The sequence below is a fragment of the Geosmithia morbida genome (assembly GCF_012550715.1).
Source record: "Geosmithia morbida isolate 1262 chromosome Unknown scaffold_15, whole genome shotgun sequence".
Taxonomy (NCBI): domain Eukaryota; kingdom Fungi; phylum Ascomycota; class Sordariomycetes; order Hypocreales; family Bionectriaceae; genus Geosmithia; species Geosmithia morbida.
In genome coordinates, this window is record NW_023336202.1 from 96,074 (window position 1) to 113,206 (window position 17,133).

Genomic DNA, 17,133 nt, shown 5'->3' on the forward strand with positions numbered 1-17,133 from the left:
CCCTTGAATAAAAAAAGAGAGAGAAGAAGAAAAAAAGGGGAGGGAGGTTCTCTTACAAAAAGACGACATTTTGCTTCCCATTCTTCTTCCCATCTGCATCGGGTGGTTGTGCCTCTTGCGAAGTGTTTCCATACAACCATGTCCCAGCCTTTCGATTCCATACGAACGATTGAACTCAACCTCTCTCTTGCTTGGGAGAGAGAGCCTAGAAACGGCCTTGTCCAGACCCCATCCTTCCCCTCGTTACGATATACCTCATCCGGAGAGTTGGACGAAGACGGACACCTCCAGAAGTCAAAGGTAGTAAGTAGTGGTAGCACCCGCACGACGACCGAATGGGAGGAGATGGAAAAACAAATCATACTAACCCATCGATCGCTCTTTTCTCGGCAAATCCCATCGTTGCTTGCCTGGCCTGTCCTGTCCACCGGGGACCGGAAAAAGAAAGGTCGCTTATACTAGTACCCATTCTTGACCGTCGTGATACGGCCATGGTGTGATGCACCGCCGATAGTGGACTTGTGTGCAGAATCTCTCTCTCCCGTGCCGGGGCCGTCGCTAATCTACAGATCTGGGAATGCCCGCGGGCGCTGGAGTGCGGAATCCCTTGCCGACTTGCTGCTGACCGGTCTGGCCATCTCCCCCTCTCGCCCAGCTGATGAGCCCTCTCGGACGGAACGAGGGGACCTGGCCCTGGACCTGCCCGATCGAGCTGGTTGCTCCCAATATTGCCAGCATATATTGCATATATTGCTCTCCGTGCATGGTTCTCTCAGCATTACCGCTCCTGGTATCATGGCCTCTGAGCCGGGAGCGGGTCTGAGGAGGGCGCCCGCCACCCACCGGCAAGCTGCCGATTGACGGAGACCATTCTATGCTTGGCCTTGGCGACCATTGTTCCCTGCTTGCTCCTCCGGCTCCGGCTCGGCTTGATGGTGGATGGCTCAGCAAATGGCCGAGTCCGTGACAATGCGTGCCCGCAGAAGTTTGTCTGCTCTTTGAGGCGTACAACATGTATGCGTACACATGTATCGTCGATACATGTACATGTACAGAGGGGGAAGTACTCGGTGACTTGGCCGATCTGACCGAGACGAAGCGGGTTACCGAGTAGAGTTTTCTCCTCTACGCCATGCCACCACCCGGTTGGCTCATTGCCAAGCTAGCAGAGAAAATATCTCGTTCTCTCTCTCTCGTCAATTGGCCTGCCCACGAGCCCGGCGGGTGGGATGTACAGATCTATCTGTACTCGGTGCACAGTGGGAAGAATACGAAGCACTCGGAACCAACCAGATTGCCCACCCCGCCATCCCATCCCTCGGATGATTCCATGCCTCCCGTCCCACAGGAACAAGGTGCAGAGTTTTAACGGGAACTTGTCTTTGCAAGCTGGTATTACTGCTGCAGCATGGAGGAACCGAGGCGATGGAACCTCTGACAAGGAGTTTCCTCTTTCCTCGGATATTCTCCTCTGTCGGTGGCAGGTTCCGAACCTCGCGCTAGAGCCTGGCCAAGGAGCCTCGCCGGACGGTTTGATGCTGGACTAACCCATCAGATATCTGAGACTCACTTGCGTTCTTATGCGTGCATGCGTGCGTGTGCGTGCGTGCGTGTGTGTGTGTGTGTGCGCGCGCGGATATCAATCGAAACTGATCATTTAGGTCGGTTCGGCGATTCATCCAGCGGCTGCATCCATGACGCATTCGGTTCAGCGGAGCAGCATAATACTACGACGCTGGGTTAGGCCTCATGCTGCCGCTGTTCACCGGTCCCTGCAACGGTGTGATGATTGCGTATGTTCGGATCGTGGGAAGCTGATCTCGCAGATGAGTATTATCTGTACTCATCTACGCCTACTCGTACAGAGTATCCGTACAGAGTACGAGTGTTCGTACTTTCTGCCACGGACCGAACCAAGACCGGGGCCACTTTGTTTCCCCAACGGCGAAGCAGCATACTTGCGGCGTCAGTCAGGTGTGCAAGGATCTTTCCTGATACCTCCTTCCCTGCTCGAATAGGCAGGGCCGTGATGATGGCCACGGAAGCCAGCGCAGTCTCTGGCACGCCAGGATTGCTGCCTACGGATTTATGGAGTGTTTTTTTTTTCTGTACAGCTCGCTCTATTACTTGGTACAAGATACAAAAGATGCGATGTAAGTTGCTGTGTGGAGTGGAGAAGGAAAAACTCTGACTCGAGCCCCAGCCAATACAGCCACCACTATGGAGTAATACTCTCGAGCATGATTGTACACCCCGGCAACACCTGTGAGTCGAATTTTTTATTTTTTTTATTTTTGCTTTTTGAGAGACGGGAAAAAGAAGAGGGAAAAGTCTAGGCAAAAAAAAAACAAAAGGTGAACAAAAGCAAAGGTCATTTCGAACAAGGCAAAAAAAGAAGGTGAGTGATACAAGTCCCAGAATCAAAAAAAAAAAAAAAAAAAAAAAAAAAAAAAAAAAAAAAGGCTTATTACTATTGCAGGCCAAGCTTTGTTCCCCAGGCTTGTCGCTTCGGGAGAGCAACAGGGCCACGGCCTTACAGCTTTACTAGCAGGGGGGGGGGGGCAGCAGTAATACAGCTTGTACGATCGATCGGCAGGTACCAATGTGACTGACGGACGGCGACAAGGGCACAATGTCGTGTAAGAAGAAGATATGGATACGATCGCAGCCCCCCTTGCAGTCAATCGTCTGCGATTCCCAGCGCATCCCGTCCTGCCTTACTCGTTCTGATGCGCAGGTTACAACTGACCAGACCGTACGGAAGGTCTGTCTCGTGGACAGCTAGGCCGAGCGAACAAGGTACCGACCAGACTAGCGGGACCCTGGTAACTGATTGAGGGGACTGCACGGCTAAGCACACCGGTCATTGATGAATCGCCGACAGGGACCACGTTGCAAAAAAAAAAAAAAAAAAAATCTGTCGAGCAGCATCACACCGTATAGTCGTCGGTACATGATGATACCATGTACAGGTTACATCCAGGTGCGCTGGGCAGAGAGTTCTGTGCGAGGGAGGCGCTGCTACCCGCGCACGCCACGCACGATGATTTCTGTCACGCATACAGGATCCTTGGCGAGAGGATCTGTTCTCGTCGCTTTTCCCCGTTGGGCTCTGCCACTCCGGTGCCTGTCCTGGCCGTACCTGAATCGCATGTCCTCTGCAGTCTCTGCAAGGAACAAGGCGATTCTAGACCGAAAGAGGCAAGGCAAGGCAAGGCAAGGCAGAAAAAAAAGAAAAAGAGCAGCCGGTCGGCCCACAACGGCTCTTCCCTCTCCTCTCTCTTGCTTCTTTCGGTGACACATGGCCGACGAAAGTCCAGCAGCACACCAACCAGGTTGAGCCGAGTTTTGGAAGGCCTTTGCGCTGTCATGGCAAGCAAGCGCCTAATCGGGATACCTGGGCGCATCTTCCGGCGCCCCCCCCCCCCCCCCCCCCCCCCCCCCCCATGTTCAGGGCCAGTCGAGGGCTCGCTCAATCGAGAGTACTCTGTCAACCGAGGGGAGCGTCCCGGTGTCAGACAAGCAGAGAGAGAGGGAGAGAGAGAGAGAGAGAGAGAGAGAGAGAGAGAGGTGTGGAAGCACTGGACCGGGGGTCCGACCGACGACGACGACGACGACGTGGCCCCTCCCCCCCTTCCAGCTGGGCCAATGACCAGAACCTGATGCAAAGCGGGAGTGGATCGACTGAACAGGGCAAGGGGCAAGGGCTTCTCTGGTTGGCAAACCTTGAAGCCACACCATCGGGCACGGTCTCTCTTCCCCCTTCCCCTCAGGGGTCCGTCTCTCCCGCCGTCCCTTTTTTCCGCAGAGTCCAATACTTTTTATTGAAGTCAGCTTAGCGTATGCGGCCCCCCCCCCCACCCCACCCTTCCGCTAATAAGAAGAAACAGAAAAAAAAGAAGAAAAAACTCAGTTTCATTTATTCATTCATATTCATCCATCCATCCATTCTTATTCTTACTTGCGGTGACCTATTGTAATGTCCTAAAATCGCACGCACACACACACACACACACACACAGAGAGAGAGAGTGTGTGTGTGAGTGAGAGTGAGAGTGAGGAAAAAGAATCAGAGGACCAAAGGACAAGAGATATATAGAGGTGGTGGCGTTCGGAGCAAACCAAACTCTCTCTCCCACTTACTCATTCTCTGTCAACCTTGAGCGGAGGAAGACGAACAAAGGATGTCATCGTCCCTTGTCATGAAGGTCATGGAGGGAACCATGACGGCATCCCCCGTTCCCCTGTCCTGTGTGAAGAGAGGTTGGGTGGGTGAGCCGCCGGGGAAGGACCGTGCTATATCACATGCCAGCTACGAACGCAGGTAGGGAGGTATACTTACCTATACAGATTACACGGGTACTACTCGCGACGGAGAGCGTATATGAGCTTTGCAAGGTGACCTGAGAGGAGCCGTATTACCGCGTGAAAGATACACGGACCGAATCGAGCCACGACCCAGGTGATACTGCTACTGCTCATGCTGATGCTGCAGGTACTTACTCCCCTCTACAGACTCAGCGTCGTCTGCTCCCGACAACTGTCAACCGCGGTCCCACGACACGACGTATCGACGGAGCATGACTATAGACTGGTCGCGTATGGGATGGGTCCCGGGGGCGCGGGACTAGGGTCCGATTCCCTCGTTGGGTACCTTGGGCTTGGCAGGGCTGGTACCTGGTACAACTCTGCAGTGTATCTGGACCGGCTGAGATCTTTGACTAGCAATCATCTTCTATGACTAGGGTCACGGGAAAGGAAAGACTTGGTAGGAAAGAGGTGATGGCCGTTGGCGGCTCCGGCGTCGCTGTCAAGGTCTTCCCCCCCCCCCCCCCCCCCCCCCTTTGTGGCCCTCCAACATGAGATGATATGGATGCTTTGTTCTTTTTTTCTTTTTTTTTTTTTCCTTTTTGAAAAAAAAAAAAAGATACTTTTTGGGTTTCCGGAGGAGGTGTGGGACACGACAAAGAGGGAGTTAAGTTAGTATGAGTCTCTCACCTCTCAAGGCTGCAAAGCCTAGTGTTTCTTCTGCTTCTTCTGCTTCTTCTGCTTGTCTATAAAGAAGGGCCAGACTCCCACATCCGAGACACATCCCCCCTCCCCTCTCTTCTGAACTCTACACAAACCAACGATCCTTTCTTGTCTGTTGAACAGTCCAAACACTTTCCTTCACACACGCTCTCTTTTTTTCCCTCTCTCTTTTTCACTACAAGCTCCTTTGGAAGTCGAGCTCTCTTATACACACACACACACGCACGCAAGCAGGCCTAGCCTCTCTCAACCTTCCTTCAACCCAAGACTTGACAACAAACACTACACTCCCTTTCCCGAAAAGAAGAAACACCATCCGACATGTTCTTCTCCAAGGCCCTCCTCGCCCTCGCCGGCTCCGTCGCTCTCGCCAGCGCCAACCAGGTGACGTTCTGGACTCTGGACAACGTCACGCGCACCGTCTACTTCACCAGCAACGAGAACAGCTTCCCGGTCGACTCGGTCACGGTCGACGGGTCGGAGAACAAGACGGTCAGCCTGCCCGACAACTTCGTCGGCAACTTCTACGCCGTCCAGCAGGGCAAGCAGAACGTCCCCGGCATGCTCGGCGAGGTCCGCTTCTCGGGCGAGTTCGGCCTGACGTACTTTGACGTCTCGGCCATCGTCGACCCCAACGACAAGGACAACGTCAAGCAGATGTTCCCCGCCAGCTCCCAGTCGCCCACCTCGGGCTGCGAGGTCTTCCCCTGCAACAACGCCTACTATCTGCCCGACGACGTCCAGACCAAGTCTACGGATGAGAACCACCTCATCACCACTCTCGGTACCGGTTCCGTCGGTCTGTAAGACGGTGTCCCCCCCCCACCCTTTCCTTTTTTTTTTCCATATATATATATATATGTATATATATAACGATCTTTTACGGAGTGCAACGGCCTACCTAGAACTGAGTTCTCTTGACCACTTTTTTTTTTCTTCGTTTTACTGGGTTTTTCTTCTTCTTTTCTTCTTCTCTTCTCTCCTTGTCAGAACTAGAGGTTTCATTCACACTCTTTTTCTTCTTCATGAAACCTTTCAGCCTCAAAAAGACACTCGTTTACTGGACGGAGGCGGGAGGGAGGGGAAGAGAGATCAGCTTTGACACTTCTTGCATATATTTAAATACTTCTTCTTCCCGAGGTCTCTTATAGAGACTTGGTCCTCTTTTCTTTTGAAAGAAAGAAAAAAAAATCTAAATGCTACACAAAAGGCAGATTTCTCTTTTCCTCTTTTTTTCTCATCTTTTTTTTTTGGCCTCTTTCTGCCACTTTTCATCTACAACCTTGGGGATTTATAGACGGGTAGAGTGAATCATATTGTCCAATTGTTTTCCTATTGTCCTATTGTTTTTTCCTCTGACTTGTTCTTTTTTTAAAGAAGAAAACCATTCACTATGACAATAAACGTTATATTAAAAAAAAAAAAAAAAGTGAGTTGTCTAAGTATTGATACATGCGACTGAATTGTCAGGAGTGGGGGAGAAAAGGTAACAATGAACAAGGTTCAGTTCAGTTTCAGTTCATTCCCCTCCTCTTTCTCTATTCTTTTCTCTTTTTTTTTTTTTCTTTCTTCTTTTTTCTTTTTCTTTTTTTCTTTTTTCTTTTTTCTTTTTTTCTTTTTTCTTTTTTCTTTTTTTCCTTTTTTCTTTTTTTCTTTTTCCTTTTTTTCTTTTTCCTTTTTTCTTTCTTCTTTTTTCTTTATATATATGTTTGTGTTGGTTTCTGTTTGCATCAAACAGCTAAATACAACCCGAAGAAGGGATAATCCGGGACCGAGGTTGTTGCCTTAGGATGACTTAGCAAACATACTCACATATAATGCAGCCCCGGGCTTTGAACGTGCGTTGATCTTCGTTCTCGTCCTCGTTGGCTAGGACGATCAGGAAGCCGATCTATGAGGTTATATCGGCATTATTGGCCAAAGATCCGTCAACAAAGACGAATAGTCTTGCTGTTTTGAGACCTACTGGTATGAATTTGAGTCCTCTTTCCTGGTTGTTGATCTGCCATTCGATTCTCTTGTCGAGGGCCTTGACTTCGTCATCTGCAGGGTCTCTGTGTTGTGCAGCTACCGATAAGTCGAAGCATGCCTCTGGTTGGCAGGCTGTTGCGATGTATGCCCCTCTGGCGCGTTGTTCAACATACTGTTTCTTGACTTCCTCCCTGGCCACAGTCAGATCAAAAGGAGGAAATACACGAGATCAGATGGATCAACGGCAATGACTACCCGGCGGATGGGATGACGAAAGCAACGCCAAATAAAGCGCTGACGACACTGGCGGATGACAATGAGGTCACTGATCAGTGTTGGTTTCGTCCTCCTTCCCTTGTCTTCCCCGTACGATATCACAGGTGCATCAGCTCCTTCTTTAAGGAGAGCCTTTGCTGTTGTGATGATCGATATGTTGTATTGTTCTAGGATGACTCTCATCGTGATAGTTATCCACTATTCGTCAACAAAATGCAAGAGAGTCACGAGGAGCGTTCTAGCCTCCGAGATCTACGGCATGGTTACAGGAGCTGATATGGCATACGCGTTGGCAACCACAATTGCGATGATGACGGATTCGATAGGCTACGATAAAAAGAGAGAGGTTCGAGTGTTTTTGTATCAGGCTGCCAAATGCGGCCGGAAGAAGGGATAACCCGGTACTGGGGTTGTTGCCTCAGGATGACTTGGCAAATATACATATTGCTATCACGAAGAGAGTCATCCTAAAAAGTATAACTATCGATCGTCACAACAGCAAAGGCTCTCCTTGAAGAAGGAGCTGATGCACCTGTGATATCGTACGGGGAAGACAAAGGAAGAAGGACGAAACCAACAATATATATCTTTGGCTAAGACACAACAGACAAAATACATATGCATGCGTATGCACAGACAAAGCGTCGACCTTCTTAGTGTGGACTTGAACGATGTTTATTGTGATGATGATAATATTATCATTCTTGTCGTTATTATTATTTATTGATTTATTATTACTCCGTACACGCAACACACACGTGGACCATGGTCCATGGATCACATTATATACACTCGTCGCAAGTCACGGAAAGACAGGAATCGAGCCAATGAGATTCTCTTACCCAGTTGGACTCAATGAGTCAGTTGCGCCAGAGGGGGTGGGTCCTCGTACCTTTTTTTTTTTTTTTTTTTCCCTTCCCCCCCTTTTTTTCCTTTCCTTTTTTTCCTCTTTTTTTTTTTTTTTTGCCGCTGTCATTGCAGCTGCCGCTGCCCACGGACCAATTGACATTATTAGGGCCACGCAAGCTCTTTTACGAATCCTCGTACGTCGTCTACGATTAACACGAAACAATAAATAACATATACCCTTAGCCTGTATCATCTGTAGACCAAGCAGGTTCCCGGGGACAACCAATGCCGGACCATTACAGTGATGGGATGAACAGGATATCAGACGTATCATCATCATTCAGTCCTTCAAAACGGGGGGGGGTAGGACCAATATAATATTGATACTCGCACCAGCCATGCGTGCAAGATGTGTGAGTGAGATTAGCAAGGGCGTTGGGGGTTCGTCATGGCTGCGTATGAAAGTGACTCGTGAGAGAGAGAGAGAGAGAGAGATCACGGGGGGGAGTACAGATTGATGAATACTATTCTATTCCAATGAGATAGACATAGGAATAGAGGATAGGACAACAGAAGACCAATGCCGAGAAGGGGCACGTGAGAAGAGAGTCGCCTTGCAAGAGATTCAACTACATATTTTGTATTGTTATTGTTACTACTACTACTACTACTACTACTACTACTACTACTACTACTACTACTACTACTACTTTGTAAACTAAGCATGGAAAGAGAAAAAGAAGGGAGGGGGGGAAAGAAGTGTTATTTTATTTTTTCTTAAACGTGTTGTTTACTTCTCTTGGTACGTTCTCGCGCACACGCGCGGATGATATATCGTAGATGGATACGGGTGCAGGCGCGTTCAGCCCCCTGGAAGGAAGAAAGGGCCGCGGCGGTTGTATGATGTATTGATTCTTGTTCTTGTCCCATCTTCCGTCAATCTCTGATGAGACTGTAGATGTATACATCTATACATATACATATATACATATATATATATATATATGTATATACAGAGTTGGAGTTGGGGTAATGCCTCCTCCATAGAGGCCTGAGGCTCAGTTCAGGACCGGAATAGCCATTATGCGGCATCTGCTGGTGCCTATACAAACAATATATGCATATATACAGATTATTCATATGTATATATACAGACTATCATATGTATATGTACAGATGATATATATGCATATCGACTATATAATCATCATTCCACCTACAAGCATAACCATCAACCATCATCATCCCATCGACCCATCGACATGTCGGTTCACTCGTACGGCCGAGAGAGTCTTGAGGGAGATGGAATACCGTTCTATGAGTAGGAGTAGCCACTGTGGTAAACACCTCCCAGATACGTGATACAGAGAACTCGCAGCGACGTAGAGGCAGACCACGCATATCCACATGAATAGCAGCAGTTCATGATATCGACCTCTCTATCCCGCCCCGTCTACCTTGCTCACTATACATACATGACAACTCTCTCCATCAAGATAGAAAGGGAGGAGGACGATGAAAAGAAAGAAGAAGAGTCCTCCCCCTCCGCAGAGAGAAAAAAAAAAGGGAATATAAAACAGGGAGAAGAAAAGGAGAAGAAGAAAACACCTTGGACAGGAAGTTCATACGTGGGACAAACACTGTCTACTCTGACTTTGCTCCCTCATTTTTACTCGATTCCGACGAAGAGGACTTGCCCTCCTTCTCCTCTGTCCCTTGTCTGTCACCCTTGCCATCTCCCCCTGACTCGCCCGACTCTTCTTCTTCTTCTTCTTCATCATCATCATCATTCTCTCTAGACCTTGTCGGAAGAGGAGGGGCAGGCTGCTCGACTTCCTTTGCCTTGATTATGTCACCCAGTACATCACCCGTGTCGTCGAAGCCAGCGATGCGACCTAATTTTGTAACGAGGAAGTCGATGTCGGTCAACATGCTAAATTTTCAAATGTCAGTCGGCCTCTTTTTCTTTTCTTCTTCTTGTTTTTTGAGAAGAAAACCACGGTGATGAGATAACATGAGAGAGAAAAAAACCATTTTGAAAGAAAAGAGAAAAGAACAAACACACACACACACACACACACACAAGGTGAAAGCTACAGAAGGAGGGAGGGGGGGGGGGGGGGGGGGGGGGGGGGGGGGGGGGGGGGGAAGAAAGAAAGAAACAACATACCTAACCTTGCCAGCTGGCGTCTTGGGCTCAGCCTTCTCCAGTGCCTGCCCAAGCTGGCTCTTGTAGCTGGCAAACACCGGCCCCATAATCATATGGATAGCCATGTCGGGTAGATGCTTCGTGAGCACCCGGTGCAGCGTGCTCGTCTCCTTGACCAGCGTCTCCATGTACGCGTGCGCGGCCGCTCCGGTCGCGGGGGCGTCCCAGTCGATGCCGTCCATGGCCCGAGCCCGGATGGCCGCTCGCCCGCTCATGATGTCCACCAGCTTCTGGTGGATGCTGTCCTGGTGCTCCTGGAGCAGCCGGCGGACCTTGTCAAACTCCCCCATCAGCGACGACACGGCCGGCCCCGACCCGGCGTGCCGCCGTACGAACTCGCGCACGTGCGGCATCAGCGTCGAGATGAAGGCCAGGGCCTGCGACGCGAGGGCCAGGTGCTTGGACGTGATGCTGCCCAGACCTGCCGACCGCGTGGCCCCCGCCCCCAGTATGAGCTGCGTGCACCGCGAGTTGAAGAGCTGCAGGTACGCGATCAGCGACGACGCGATGTCCGACGTCATCGATGGGATCCCCAGTATCAGCTGGAGCATCTTGGCTATGCCCTCCATGCACAGCACCGCCGAGTTGGGCAGCATGAACTTCTCCGAGTCGATCGCCGCCGAGCGCGTCTTCTCCTTGGCGTCCGGCTCCGCTGCCGCCGTGGCGGTGGCCGTCGCCTGCTGCCCCGCCGCTGCCGCCGCCGCCGCCGCCGCCGCCTTCTCGATCTCGTGGTACGGCACCCAGAGCCTTGTGCGCTCCAGCCATGCCTCGCAGTCGTGCGTGCTCGACTCGACAATCTCCCCGAGGAGCTTGGCGCTGCCCTCGTCAAAGTCCCGCACGTTCCACCGGTCCGACTCCATCCCCTGGGCGAGCTTCTGCATCTCCGTGTCGCGCGTGCGCTGCACAAACTCCTTGATGTGCCCGTTGACCACGTTCTTGAGCGGCGTGCCGCTCCGGCCCGAAATGGCCTCGCACTCGTTGGCAAAGTACAGGTTGAGCGTGAAGTAGCGGAGGAAGAAGTCCAGCGGCAGGTTGGCCACCTGCTCCGACCGCACCCTCAGCACCTTGACCACCTTCTCGTTGGCCACGTCGACGGCCTGGCCGAGCAGGTTGGCCACGTCGAGGGACTTGTGCATCTCCTCCTGCAGCTCGAACCCGGACGAGAACGGGTTCACGTTTCCGTACCGCTCGGGCTGCGGGCTGGCCAGCGGCGATCGGAGCGACGGCGATCTGATGCCGCTGTTAGTCTCCGTCTCCGTCAGCGAGCTGGCGACGTCGAGAAGCATCTTGTTCTGGGTCGTCAGCCGCCGCAGCGTCTCCGTCACCCCGACGTAGATGGTCGACAGGAGCGCCTCGGCCTCGTCGGGGCCCAGGGCCCGCAGGTTGCGCGCCAGTATCGTAGACTTCTCCTGGCCCGATCGGCCCCTCCCGCTGGCCGCCGTCGATACCGACACCATCGACTCGTTGTCGTCATCGCTGGAGCTCGGTAGCGGCCGGCGGATGAGGCCTCGAATCTCACGCAGCACCGTCTCGCGATACGCCATGGCCGCCGCGGCCAGGTAGTGAGCCCGGTGCAGGCCGACCATGGCCGGCGTGAGCTGCTTCTTCAGTTCTTCCGTGTTGGACAGGTAGCTGGGGAAGACCGTAGATGTCCGGTTATGGCCGCCCTTGCCCCTCGTCGCAGCGTGGCTCCACCGTAGAAGCACCTCCGGTAGCGGCACAGAGTCGACGTGGCCCTTGAGGTCGCCCAGCAGCACGCTGGCGAATTGGTTTTCGTACATGTTCCCGATGCGGAACCGCAACGTCATGATATCGGCATTGACCCCTCGTAGCGAGGCAGCACCCTGGAGGTTGCGCAGCTGAGGGGCGTCGGGGGCGGGTTCGGCATCGTCCTCGCGTTCGCCGGCGATCAGCATCTCCAGGTCGTCAATCCTCTCCAGCGCCTTCTCTACCTCTCCCTCGTCGACCAGGGCCTCGCAGGCGGCCACGCCGTCGACGATGCGCTTCAGCTGCAGGACGGCGTCGCTGAGCTGCCGCAGGTTCTCCTGGCGCTGCCGCTTGTGCAGGATGTCGAGACCGGAAGTGACAATCTCCTCGTCCAGGGCCTCGAGCTCCATCCTGAGGGCCTTGATCCTATGCACGGAGTCGGCGGCAGCCGAGTGCAGTACCTTGAGGGAACCGAGTGCGGTGAAGAAGGTGGTCGAGGCCGTCGAGATGGAGTTGATGAGGTGCACCTCGATTGTGTCCATGTACCACGACAGCTTCTCCTGAAGAATCGCATTCGTCGCGAGGGCCCTCCTGGGCACCGCGGCGACGACAGCGCCGTTGCCCTCCCCCTTGCCGTCCAGCATGGTCTGCGACGGACCGATCACCTCGGACTTTTCGCTGACGACGTCAAACGTTCGGGGATTCTCGAGGTGAAAGTCCTCCTCAAAATATACGTTCGGTATGGTCGATAGGGGCGGCGGACCCTGCGCGGCGGCCTTGCGCGAGACGGATTGCGAGCTCGACCGCCGCGACGGGCTGGGCGCCTCGATCGAGTTGATGGACGACAGGGAGGCGTTTGACCCCTTTCGCGGTCGACGGGACGAGCCCAGCCCCGGACGCAGGAGGCCATCGTTGCCAGCCGGCGTCGATTCGGTCTGCTGCTCGCCCTGATGCCTGCCGCCTCGCCACACCGAAGTGGCCTCTGCCTCACTCTCCTTGACACGTCGTAGCTGCTCGTACAGAGTCCCGAACTGGGCCAGGTAGGGGGCGAACTCGGATGCATCGACGGTTGTAATGTTGGTGAGGGTTACCGGGGGGATATCTCTGGCCGTCGGCGGCTTGTGCGCACTCGACAAGGGCGCTGCAGAGTGCGGTTGGAGGCCGGTTCGGACTATCGGCGGTTGGAGAAGTGTCGAGATGGCTATACGTGACCCAAGATGTGTGAGCAAGGCAGCGCGGATGAGACGGGACGTGTTGGAGATGAGAACACACCATTCTGCCCAGATTCCTGGACGATGTGGGCTCTGCTTCCGGAGGGGGCATCCAGTGCGCCGGGCATCGAGAGGACCGAATCGGTAGTCGAGCTCCTTCTCGAGCTGGGTCGTCTCCGGGTGCTGAGCGTGACTGCTTGTCAGTGATGTGGTCGCAATGCGCCCAAGGGGACTAGAAGGGCGGAATCACCTGTGAAGGGGCACTTCATGGCGAGCTGCCGGTGATAGGGCAGATAGGTTGTCGGCCGAGCGTCCGGCGTTGGATGTAGAGAACATGGTGGGCGCCGCCTGGACCGAGGTCACAAAGGTTGGAGGATGGGGCTTGTAGATGGCCGACAACGGGAGTTGACGGCTTGTTGGTGTAAGGCACTACCGCGCGCTCATCTCCAAGAGATGGTCAGAGGTCTCTCTTTCCTTGCTAGAGACAATATGAGGGGAGCAGGGGGGGGGGATATCAGGGAAAAATTGACAGAACGAAATCTAGCTCATGAACAATCAACATCTGGACGTTAATAAGCAACAAGCTACGTAAGCTTTCCTTCTTGTCCAGACGACGCTCTGTTGCTTCTCTCGCCTTTGACTGTTGGCTGTTGGACACCTCTGCCCCTTTGTGGGGCTCTCGAATGGGTAACGTAAGCTACATCTGAAGATATCATTGGTCAATGTCGTCGTATCGCTACGTCGGACTCTACGGAGCAGCGCCGTTGGATGTCAAGTCAGCGACTAAGACAATATCGAATCATTGCAGTGATTGCTCTTGTAATCATCTAAAGTAGAAGAATGCATCGTGGATCAGATAAACTTGATTTTGAGACCACGGAGAAACTTGGTAGCCGACGTCACGCTCCTCTTAATTTGGGTAGCAATCGTGATACGCAAGACGTAGAAGTCGTTGCCATCTAAGGAAATACAACACTTACACACTATGAGCTCCTAAACATCATATTATCCTTTACAGAGTATCAGTTTCTATGAGTACTGATGAGAAATACTCCTAATACTATCAATACTACCTAATTAACCAATCAATCATAACATGGAAAATTCATGATACCTACCAAGTTAGGAAAGACACAAGCTGTTCCGGCCCGTACTCGAATCAAGCACGTGACGCTTTCATATCAGTCCGAATCAGGAATGGCTCCTATGCAACCTCTTTACTAGCGACGCGTCCTTTCCCTTTTACGCGTCGCGCGTCGCGCTTCCTAAACTGGAACCCCTCAAATCCTCCCTGGCAGCATCGTCGTTCCCCCCCCCCCCCCCCTCCAGCCAAGTCGTCCATCGGCCTTTATATCTTTACAACACCCCATCGACAGCAGCATCGCACATCTCAGAAGCTGCCAGCCATGGATTCACAGTCCATCTACACGGCGCGCACATTTGCGTCAAACTTCGACGACAGTTCCGATACTCGCATTCAGCTTCAGGCCCAACTCGAGGCCTTTGTGTTGGGCTTCAGAATAGACAACCACTACATCTACAGGTTGGTCACCTCCATGCTGCACTACCTGTGCACCTGTGTATACGCATGATGGATGTAACGCTCTGACGAGAACAACAGAGATCAGCTAAAGGAGAATGCTCTCCTCAAAAAGTACTTCTGTGACGTCAACATTGGCGACCTAATCTCCTACAATGAAGAGTTGGCACACAAGCTGGCCTCAGAGCCTGCCGAGATGATACCCTTGGTGAGTCGCCCTTTCTTCCTGGCTATGAGCTCTCGTCCTATGGAGATCTGACACCGGTTTGTCTTGGCGAATCCAGTTCGAGGGCGCTCTGAAAAAGTGCACACGCCGCATCCTCTTCCCCCACGAGCCCCAGGTGCACATCCCTGATCACCAGCTCCTCCTCCACTCCGACGCCGAAGATATCTCGATCCGCAACCTTGACTCCATGATAATTTCCAGGCTGGTGCGCGTCCCCGGGATCGTCATCGGCGCCTCCGTCATGTCTTCCAAGGCCATTGAGCTGCATATCCAGTGTCGCAACTGCCAGCATCAGAAGACGATACCCGTGCTCGGTGGCTTCACCGGCGTCACCCTCCCCCGCACGTGCGACCGCGCCCGTACTCCCAACGACCCCACACCCCAATGCCCGCTCGACCCGTACTTTGTCATGCACGAGAAGTCGCGGTTCGTCGACCAGCAGATCATCAAGCTGCAGGAGGCCCCCGACCAGATCCCCGTCGGTGAGCTGCCGCGACACGTGCTCGTCTCGGCCGATCGATATCTCACGAACCGTGTAGTCCCCGGCTCGCGGTGCACCATCATGGGCATCTTCTCCATATACCAGAGCAAGGGGTCTAAGAAGTCGTCGACGACCGGTGCCGTCGCCATCCGCACACCTTACCTGCGCGCCGTGGGCATCCACACCAACCTCGACCAGACCGCCAAGGGAAGCGCCAGCTACACCGAGGAGGAGGAGCAGGAGTTCCTCGAGCTCAGCCGCCGGCCGGACCTGTACAGCATCATGGCCGACTGCATCGCGCCCTCCATCTACGGCAACCGCGACATCAAGAAGGCCATCCTGTGTCTCCTGCTGGGTGGCTCCAAGAAGATCCTCCCTGATGGCATGAAGCTGCGAGGTGACATCAACGTCCTGCTTCTCGGCGACCCCGGTACAGCCAAGTCGCAACTGCTCAAGTTTGTCGAGAAAGCGGCCCCGATCTCCATCTACACGTCCGGAAAGGGCTCGTCGGCGGCTGGTCTGACGGCCTCTGTGCAGCGTGACGCCTCGACCCGCGAGTTCTACCTTGAGGGCGGTGCCATGGTCCTCGCCGACGGCGGCGTGGTGTGTATCGACGAATTTGACAAGATGCGCGACGAGGACCGTGTCGCCATCCACGAGGCAATGGAGCAGCAGACCATCTCGATCGCCAAGGCCGGCATCACCACCATTCTCAACGCCAGGACGTCGGTGCTGGCGGCCGCCAACCCCATCTTTGGCCGCTACGATGACATGAAGACGCCCGGCGAGAACATTGACTTCCAGACAACCATCCTGTCACGTTTCGACATGATCTTCATCGTCAAGGACGAGCACAGCCGCGAAAAGGACGAGATCATGGCCAAGCACGTCCTGAACCTGCACGCTGACAACCGTGGACCCGACGAGATGGAGGAGAGTGAGATTTCCGTCGACAAGATGCGCCGATACCTGACCTACTGCAAGACGTAAGCTTTCCTTGCCTTCCCCTCCATCATCCCTCCTCCCTCCTCCCTTCCCGCTTCTGACCTTGCTGACACGCACCCTTGCAGCCGATGCGCACCGCGCCTGAGCCCCGAAGCGTCGGAGAAGCTGTCGTCGCACTTCGTCTCGATCCGCCGTCAGGTCCACGCGACGGAGATGGAAGCCAACACGCGGTCCTCGATTCCCATCACGATCCGCCAGCTCGAGGCTATCGTGCGCATCACCGAGTCCCTGGCCAAGCTGACGCTGTCGCCCATCGCCACGGAGGCCCACGTGGACGAGGCCATCCGCCTCTTCCTCTGCTCCACCATGGACGCCGTCAACCAGGGCGGCAGCCAGGGAAGCCGCGAGCTGAACGAGGAGGTCCACCGCGTCGAGGCCGAGCTGCGCAGGAGACTTCCCATCGGATGGAGCACGAGCCTCGCCACGCTCCGTCGCGAGATGGTCGAGGGTAAGGGGTACAGCGAGCAGTCGCTCAACAGGGCTCTCATGATCATGCAGAGGAGGGATACAATCATGTTTAGGAACCAAGGTGCGCAGGTATACCGTAATGGAGCATGACATGTTTTCATCTCTCTTGTTTATCTTTCTTCTTCTTCCTTCTCTTCCTTGTTCGACTTTTCCATCTTT

At 53.5% G+C, this 17,133-nt stretch overlaps 3 protein-coding genes across 3 annotated transcripts; 2 read left to right on the forward strand and 1 right to left on the reverse strand.

Moving 5' to 3' along the window:
- Positions 1–5,352: 5,352 nt before the first annotated feature.
- On the forward strand, positions 5,353–5,838 carry GMORB2_2898 (uncharacterized protein; the record flags this gene model as incomplete). The annotated part of the gene is made up of 1 exon (XM_035464874.1): positions 5,353–5,838. One exon carries the CDS (start codon positions 5,353–5,355, stop codon positions 5,836–5,838), a length of 486 nt encoding a protein of 161 aa, XP_035319112.1.
- A 3,559-nt stretch (positions 5,839–9,397) lies between these two features.
- GMORB2_2899 (vacuolar protein sorting-associated protein 54) lies at positions 9,398–13,590 on the reverse strand (the record flags this gene model as incomplete). The annotated part of the gene is made up of 4 exons (XM_035464875.1): positions 9,398–9,442; positions 9,991–10,060; positions 10,298–13,447; positions 13,505–13,590. The coding sequence occupies 4 exons, from the start codon at positions 13,588–13,590 to the stop codon at positions 9,398–9,400; spliced, it is 3,351 nt and encodes a 1,116-aa protein (XP_035319113.1).
- A 1,070-nt stretch (positions 13,591–14,660) lies between these two features.
- GMORB2_2900 (DNA replication licensing factor MCM5) lies at positions 14,661–17,064 on the forward strand (the record flags this gene model as incomplete). The annotated part of the gene is made up of 4 exons (XM_035464876.1): positions 14,661–14,797; positions 14,876–15,002; positions 15,079–16,487; positions 16,572–17,064. 4 exons carry the CDS (start codon positions 14,661–14,663, stop codon positions 17,062–17,064), a joined length of 2,166 nt encoding a protein of 721 aa, XP_035319114.1.
- Between the last annotated feature and the right edge of the window lie 69 nt (positions 17,065–17,133).